Here is an 8,462-nt window from a genome sequence, read left to right on the forward strand (position 1 = left end):
GAATCCAAGCCTATCATGGCTCCCGAGTCTCCTCTCCGTTCTGACAGTTCTGTTCAGACCGATACTAATTATTCACAAAATATGCATATTTTCAGTATCGAGTCAGTAATTAAATCAGGGAGACCACCAGTAACTTACAGTAGTGGATCAGCAGCAGATCAGAATTGAATCAGGGCGTCTCCAATCTCAAAACTGGCACAGTTTTGCATTTGACTTCTGATCACGGAAGGGGGTATAACTGAGTGTCAGACATCTGTGGTCGCACCTCTCAAATAGAATTAACCCCTAGAATAAAAGTACTCCCCCCCCCCCCCGACAAATCTTCAAAATCTAAGAAAAGTACCCCCTTGGATATCTCGCGGAGATATACTCCCAGATGCCTAGTACACTAGTCCATGAACACCTAACATAACAGTTGCATCGACAGGACTTTTTAAGAGATAAAATATAACATGTCTAAGCACAAGTGACACAGGTAAAATATGATATCGACTTATGACCGAATGAAGGAATGGTTTATTGTTTTGCCAGATTGGATTCAATGAACTCTTATTGGAAAACTCCCGAATTTAGGTGAAGTATCGCTAATCTGTATTTTGCCTGACCATCATCTACGCAATGCATGCCGATTTGGGCTAAAATGTCATGAATAACCAAATGTTCAAACAAACCGTGAAACTGACATGTTTTTCACGGAGTAATTGGTTAGACCTTTCGGTGCCCATTGACACCCATTGGTGCCCATTGGCACAATTTCAAATTTAAAAAAATGCAATTTCAGGCGACAAATTGGCACCAGTTTGCGAGTGTCTCGCCAAAAGGCGGGGCCCAGTGAGATACCCACTTTAGTCATGTGTTATGCAAACTAGAACATTATTTGCATACTAGTACCTGCTGAGAAAACGGTTGGTGGCGGAGGTAAAGGGTCTTGGAACTGAAATACATGGACGCAGAGAATGCTCGGTCATATTTTCATTCTCCACATTGAAGAAACAAAATGAAAGACCTGACCGTACCGTCACAGGCGATGACATCGTCGCAGTACATCCACTTGATGAGGGGATGATCTGTGTAGCACCACGGCCTGTCCTTCCCGTCCGGATTCCTACAGTAGTTCCACTCCAGCCCTGCCGATGGGTAGGCCTGGGGAGTGTGGTTATGGGCGTGAGGAAACTGAGATGTCCAGAACTGACAGGATCCCCTTCCGTTTGCATGGCCCCTGTAGCTTGTCCCTTTGTCCTGTAGGTAGTAACAGCCTGTGGAGAGTGGACGAAACTTATACATTCTCCTGTGCGTAACACCAGCTACTAGTATCTAGTCATTGGGAATTGGGAGTTGGACGTGAGCAGTTGAAAAAGTTTACTGCATAGCAGAGAGGTTGGGCTAGAATGCTTTGAACACGGTTTAAGTGTAGCTAGACTTCAGAAACTCAATGATTCCATAAAATATCCAGAGATTTGGTAAATTTGATGCAAATGACTTTTCTGTACACATTTACATTTATCTATGGCATTCCCAACATTTATCACTAAGAAGTTCCGGCAATTCTATATAAATTATACAAATTAGGCCATTATTTGGCATCTCTTTATGTTCCATTTGCTATGTGCTACATGTATCGAAGTCCTATTATAGAAAAGCTCTGGAATTATAGAATTATATATTTCCTAATATATCATGGCCCAAACAGATTAAGACATTCATATAAGATCGAAATGATATATTTCTCTTATTCTGTCACAAGTACATCTACTTTTGACGTCCACATTCTGTCTTTGGAACTTGGGATGCATGATAACTTATCGACTTGACCAGTTCTGACAAGGGATTTTATGCTATGAATATATGTATGATAGATAGAGACCTACCGCAGTTCTTCTCATCGCTACCGTCTAAACAGTCAGCCCTACCGTTACACCTAGCAGTGATGAAGAACGTGGTGCCGCTTTCACAGGACGCTGAGGGTTACAAGTGTATATTCATTCACCCTCAAACAAACTCCTCTTTTAGATTGTGCCTAATCTCTACATATATGATACAAAATGAAGCCGATCGTAAAATTGTTGTATTCACCTATAAGGTTTTCTGAGTCAATAACCCTTCAGACGGTTTGCATGGAGTGTGTATTAGAGTTCAAAGTAATTGACACAACCACCCTCATATAAACTCACTCGAAACCTTAGGTAAAATAGTAACAAGCTTTCTACGACTCGACAAATATTTTATAAATGGTGGAGAACATTTCAGTGTATATATCTATTCTCTCCGCTGAATGTATTTTCCGTAATTTTATGCATATTTACAGTCATGATTTCGCATATATTGATTGAAGTGCATCTTAACAAGAAAAAAGGATTTGCATAATAAACGTTAGTTCGCCTAAACTCGAGAGTTAATTGAAATCAATCCGGCAGAAAAATAAACCATCTTTTTTCTGCCATTCCGTCATTATCATAGATTTCTGCCATTTATATTCCGCCATTATCATAGATTACCTATGTCACATATGCTATAAACGTTATATTTACTCTCTAGTCGTGCTAGTACCATAATACTGACTACCATTCGTCGCACTCAGAATGAACGTGCACTCTATCTAGTGCTAACAACATTTAATGTAATTATACCATACAAACTGAGCCATTACTTTCCAATGATCTATGAACCTTCCGAAGATATTCAATTAATATTCTAATATTCTTCAACTGTTCGCAAATTTTTGCATTATGTTTCGAGTGGAAGATACTCACGACAGTACAGCTCATCGTCGCCATCCCTACAGTCCACGCGTCCGTTACATTCATTGAGTTGACCTGTGCATTCTCCATTGCCGCAGCTTTTCAGATCTTCTCGCTCACCTGTATCAAACATAAGAAGAGAAAATCATACACATCACATTGTCGTGAATAAAATCAATCAAAGTTTATTGCACAACAAATGTAACGGGTACAATGTGTGGCAAGTTCGTAAGTAGTACAAAATGTTAAGACATATATGTCTTTGCTTATTAACAATACTAATTGATTCTACAAAACTTAAGTCTACGCACTACGGTATCCAATAAGAATAATACAGAATACATATATGGAAGTATATTACATGATACACAGGAAACATCAATTGTTTGCGTCAGAGATTAATCGATTTCTTTTTAGAATAGAGGTAGATATGTATTGGCCTATGTACGAGGAAATTGCGTCAGGACATGACATAAGTAAATCAAACGTTTCTGGGCTTGTCTTAGATGGTAAGGTTATGTTTGCATTGCTCGTGATAACATTTATAAGTGTCTGTCTGTCTTCAATATACGTGGGACATTTGAACAGGTAGATGGTGGTAAAAGATATATGCAAGCTTTTCTTGAAACTAGACTCACTAACAACAGATTCGGAGGCAGAAAAGTTGTGATGCCATTACAAACTCAGGAAATACAGTTGCAACAAAGGATTAAAAGCAATATAACACAGATTATTAATTTAGTTACAAGTATCTGTATCTATATACATGTAGCCGGTATAGCCGCCATTCGGCGTAACACACCATCTTCGTAGGCACGCGGCGCGGCAGTAGCTGGTTATACGTGTATTACACCGAACGACCTGCCACGTCTAACCTGCGCATATCTAACTACATGCATTGTTTAAAGCTATCTAATGAGGATGCTTCCACTGTACTTGGTTGCAACGAGTTCCACTCTACGATCGCTCTAGGAAAATACGCATTTTTAAACACATCAATCCTTGGTTGGAAAGTCTGATACTTAAAGACATGGCTATTACTTGTCCTTTTCTGAGCTGGTATTAGATACTTAAGTTGGTACGTCCACCAGTTTATTAGTCATTTTGTATATCATGCATACTCTTCGAGTGACATCCACTGCAGATCTGTTATTATTTTGGTGACACTAGCAACCCTGACGTAGTTATTCGTGCAGAATCTGGCTGCTTGGTTCTGTACCCTCTCTTATTTATCTTTGTCTTTCTTAGTATTTGGATCCCATACTGTTGCGGCGTAATCTAGGTTTGGTCTTACTAGTGATGTGTACGCAAGTGCTTTTACATTCAATGGGCATGCCCACAAATTACGTTTGATCACTCCCAACGTCTGTTCAGCATTGTTATCTTCGCCGAGTACTTGTACTCGGAGAAGATTATGTTTTCGGTTGAAAAATCTGTTGGGTGGGTCTGTATCTATGTCAGGAGCATAACTCAAGAAAGCTTCAATGAATCTTTATGATTTTTGGTAGGTGTGTAGTGGTTGTCCGAAAACGGTTCACCTTGCGTTTTTCAACGGTACTGCAGCGGACTTTGCATTTCTGTGTGTTTGTATGCAGGCAAAAAAGTGACGGAAACGTTGATGGATCTTCATGATTTTTTTGCAGGTGTGTAGATGTTGTGGACACAGAGGTCAAGTTCAAAAATGATTCCCCTGGCATTTTCCGTTGGTACTGCAGCGGGCTTTGTGTGGTGGTGTATTTGTATATCGCCAGCATAACTCAAGACGCTGTCGATGGATCTGTATGATATTTAGTGGATGGGTAGGGTTTACAAAAAGGAAGGTCAAGTTCGATAATGGGCCTTCTAGCGGGTAACTAAGGTACTGCAGCGGAACTTCAAAATTTAGGGGCATATTTTTTGAAAGTGCTATGGTCATGATTTTTGTGTGGTAGACAGTTCATGCCACAGAAAGTAAGTTTTGTAAATCTGGGCCCCTTAGCGGCTTATTTGGAACTGCAGTGGGTGTTTTTGTTTTGACATTCGGACATGAATAACTTGAGAAGGGGTCGACAGATCGTCGTGATGTTTGGTATGTAGAGAGCGCAGATGGTGCTTTACATAATCAATGACTAATTATTCAAATCAGGAGATAATTTGCATATTTAGTAAGGAAAGTTTGTTAACCCATTTCATTATGGGACATGGGACAGTGTCAGGTCATGTAAACAGATGGCCTTGCATAAACGTACATGTAGGTCGAATAAATAAACAGAGGGGACACCCACTATTCTCCAAGCAGAGGTGTGGGTCCAGCTGGTTTTTAACGTGTTCAGTTCAGGCATTTTTGTTCAACACGGTTGGCGACATAACTAAAAGGGGACAAAATAGAAAGCCTGACAAAAACACCCAAAAACACGTCAAAAAACAGCCAGACCTACTCCTCTGCTTGGAGAGTACACTGCACCAAAACTGCACCACTGCTAGGTGCGGAAAAGTCATATGTACTATGTCTTTCAAAATGTGTATGATATGGAATAAAGATTTGTTCTATTCAGATACATTGACTGTACCATTTCATCATCACTTTAAACTTACACCACTGCAATATCGAACCTTTGTGGCCCATAAAATATCAACATACTTATATTTTTTTCATGACCAGTTATAATATATATCAGCACACTCTACACATATACTAGTCCTGTACCACCAAATGATCTTTAACCCTATCTAGACTGGACTCATTTCCCCTATCATAATGGTATGGTATGGTGCATGATTAAATTTGCAGGGGGTGATAAGCATGTAAATATTAATCACTCTCCATAATAAGTCTTGATTATTTGGCGAAGATAATGTGTTCGTGGAACTCTAGTTTATTATTCTTAAACAAGTTTTAACTGTAATTTCCAACACAAGAATTGGACTTACCCAAATTTTCGACCGTACGACATCGGTCTTTGTCAAGGAGTGATCCACCGCTGGGATGACGTCACGTTATGCAGATAGCACACGTGACTCCGTGAGCAGTATGCTCTGTACCGTCACACACCATGCCTGTCACGTTCTATGCTTTCCCAGGCACAGAACGTGACAAAGCCCGACCGTCACAGACTGTGCCCGGAAGTGCTGTCAATCACTGTGACTGACGGGGTAGTGATGCCCGCGTTTCCATATAAGGCAGCGTGTTTTTGTTTACCGCAGTCACCCCCCCCCCCCCCCGTCATCTTTGTTTTTGGGGCGCTGAGGTAAGGAGTACAGCGTAATTCTCGCTCTGTAAAATAATTGAATAACTTAGACCTAGAATTGAAGTGGCACAAAAAGACAGTGTCGATAACAGATGCTAAAAAAAACAATTTGTAAGACTAAATATATTCTATCCAGGGAAACCAGATCTAGACTAGGATCGGGCCACTTGCCGATTACTTCGACGTCCCGAGGCAGTCAGCTCGCCCGATCTAAATCAATGCTACGGGAAGTTGTAGCCCCGGGCACTGTCCAGGCACGGTTCGTGACAGTGCCGGAGTGTCACAAACTGTGCTTTTGCCCCAGGCACGGTTTGTGACACTCAGGCACTGTCCCAATCCGTGCCTGGGCACAGTTTGTGACAGTGCCCGAGTGTCACAAACCGTGCCTGGGGCAAAAGCACGGTTTGTGACACTCCGGCACTGTCACGAACCGTGCCTCAGGACACAGTCGTGAATGGCACGGCTCGGGACGGATTTCTGTTGTAGAAATTCGCGATCAGACGTCCGTCTGTTTGTGCCACATCAACTCTAAGTCCAAATCATCCAAGACAAGCGCGAAATGTATTTCAATGAGCGAGAATTACGCTGATTCTTTCTCATCCCAGCGCCCCGAAAAAACAAAGATGGCGGGCTGCAGGGAAAAAACGCGTTGGGCAGACTCCTCCCCCTCAAAACACTAAGCTACGCCCAAAAGCACAGTATGGGATAAGACCCCCTGTGTGTCACGAACTGTGCTCGGATGGGCACCATTCGTGACGGTGTCCGAGTGTCACAAACCGTGCTTTTGTCCCAGGCACGGTTTGTGACACGCGGGCACTGTCACAAACCGTGCCTAGTCACCAAACGTGACAAAGCACCAAACGTGACGCAACATGCTCCGCTACTTACGATTCACTGCTCACGGAGTCACGTGTGCTATCTGCATAACGTGACGTCATCCCACCGGTGGATCACTCCTTGACAAAGACCGATGTCGTACGGTCGAAAATTTGGGTAAGTCCAATTCTTGTGTTGGAAATTACAGTTAAAACTTGTTTAAGAATGATTTCTACCAACACAGATGAACTTTTAAATCTAGTTTATTATGTTTTTGACTTGGGAACCCCACTTTAGGTCGGTTGTTATTGTAACACCCAGGTATGGGTGTTTTTTGTTTGTTGCTAAAGTCTGCTGTTTGTTGCTACAAAACTGGTAGCTAGTTACATGTGGGGTCCTTTTGCTTGTTATGTGCTCGCGGGGGTGCCCAAACATCGGCCCCCGGTCCATCCGCCTTGACGTGGTGCGAGAGCCCAAATGTACCAATTTCCCAGTCCTGGGGTAGGTGGAACGTTCCTACTCTGTAACCTCGAATGAGGGGGTGGAGATTGGGTAGTCGCTAAAGGATGGACCACACACCCAGAGAGGGTTGGACGTGGGGTTAGCTACTCCACTCTGTAAAAACTACAATTTCTACAGAAACCGTCCAGAATCTACCAGTGTTATTGCAGACGAGTGCTGTGACTCAAGACTCTGTAGCCGGGGAGGAGCTTGAAGGCATGAAGGATAGAATCCCGACAGATCAGCCCTCGGATGCCTTGTCATCGAATACCCACCTTTATTGGATGAGTTGGAAGGGAAGAAAGTGGAGGAAAGATGGCATAGAAACTACAACAACGAACCCAGACAACGACAATATTTTGAAGATGAAAGGAACTTTAAAGATTGCTTGTTGGAACGTAAGAACATTGTACATTAGTGGAAAGCTAGCGAATGCAATCAAAGTGATGAATGAATACAATCTCGAAATCTTGGGCATGAGTGAGACGCGATGGACAGGACAAGACAAGATAGTGTCGGACAATATGACATTCATCTATTCAAGTGTATGCATGTACAGATGTAGCAGGGGAAGAAAGTAAAGATGACTTTTACGAACAGCTGCAAACGACCCTTGACAATGCTCCCAAATTTGACCATTGGTTGGTTTGGTTTATTTGCACATATCAAAATCAATTTTACATAATAGAACGATAGAAATACATGTGCTGGGGGAAGAAAAAAAGCCACAGTGGCTTATACAAGGTCTTCCCCCATCTAAATTTTAAAAAATAACATAAATCTAACAATTCATAGTATAAATATAGTAACTCATAGTATAAATGATAACAATAACAAATCAAACAATAATAACACTAACAAAATACTAACAAAACAGTAATTGGTTGCATATGAAAAATTATATATCAAATCATAGCATAATTGATACCGAAATGATAGATATTAGAGGGTCCATCACCATTGTCATGGGTGACTTTAACGCCAAGCTACCTAAGGATAGAACAGGGTGGGGAAATATCTTAGGTCCACATGGAAGTGCAGAGGCAAACGATAACGGCCAGAGAATGCTGGTGTTTTGCCAAAGAAATAATCTGCAAATAACGAATACCTACTTCAAACACAAAAGGATCCGTAAGGCAACATGGAAATCTCCAGATGGAAAAACAGAAAACTAGATAGA

At 41.6% G+C, this 8,462-nt stretch overlaps 1 protein-coding gene across 1 annotated transcript in view; it reads right to left on the minus strand.

The window, feature by feature from the left end:
• The window catches only part of LOC136429260 (plasminogen-like), a 2,845-nt gene extending 1,561 nt beyond the window's left edge, over positions 1-1,284 (minus strand). The window contains exon 1 of the mRNA XM_066419122.1: positions 1,017-1,284. Coding sequence (XP_066275219.1) covers positions 1,017-1,284 — 268 coding nt within the window. The remainder of the gene's footprint in view (positions 1-1,016) is intronic.
• Between the last annotated feature and the right edge of the window lie 7,178 nt (positions 1,285-8,462).

The sequence above is a fragment of the Branchiostoma lanceolatum genome, chromosome 3 (genome assembly GCF_035083965.1).
Source record: "Branchiostoma lanceolatum isolate klBraLanc5 chromosome 3, klBraLanc5.hap2, whole genome shotgun sequence".
In the NCBI taxonomy this organism is placed as follows: domain Eukaryota; kingdom Metazoa; phylum Chordata; class Leptocardii; order Amphioxiformes; family Branchiostomatidae; genus Branchiostoma; species Branchiostoma lanceolatum.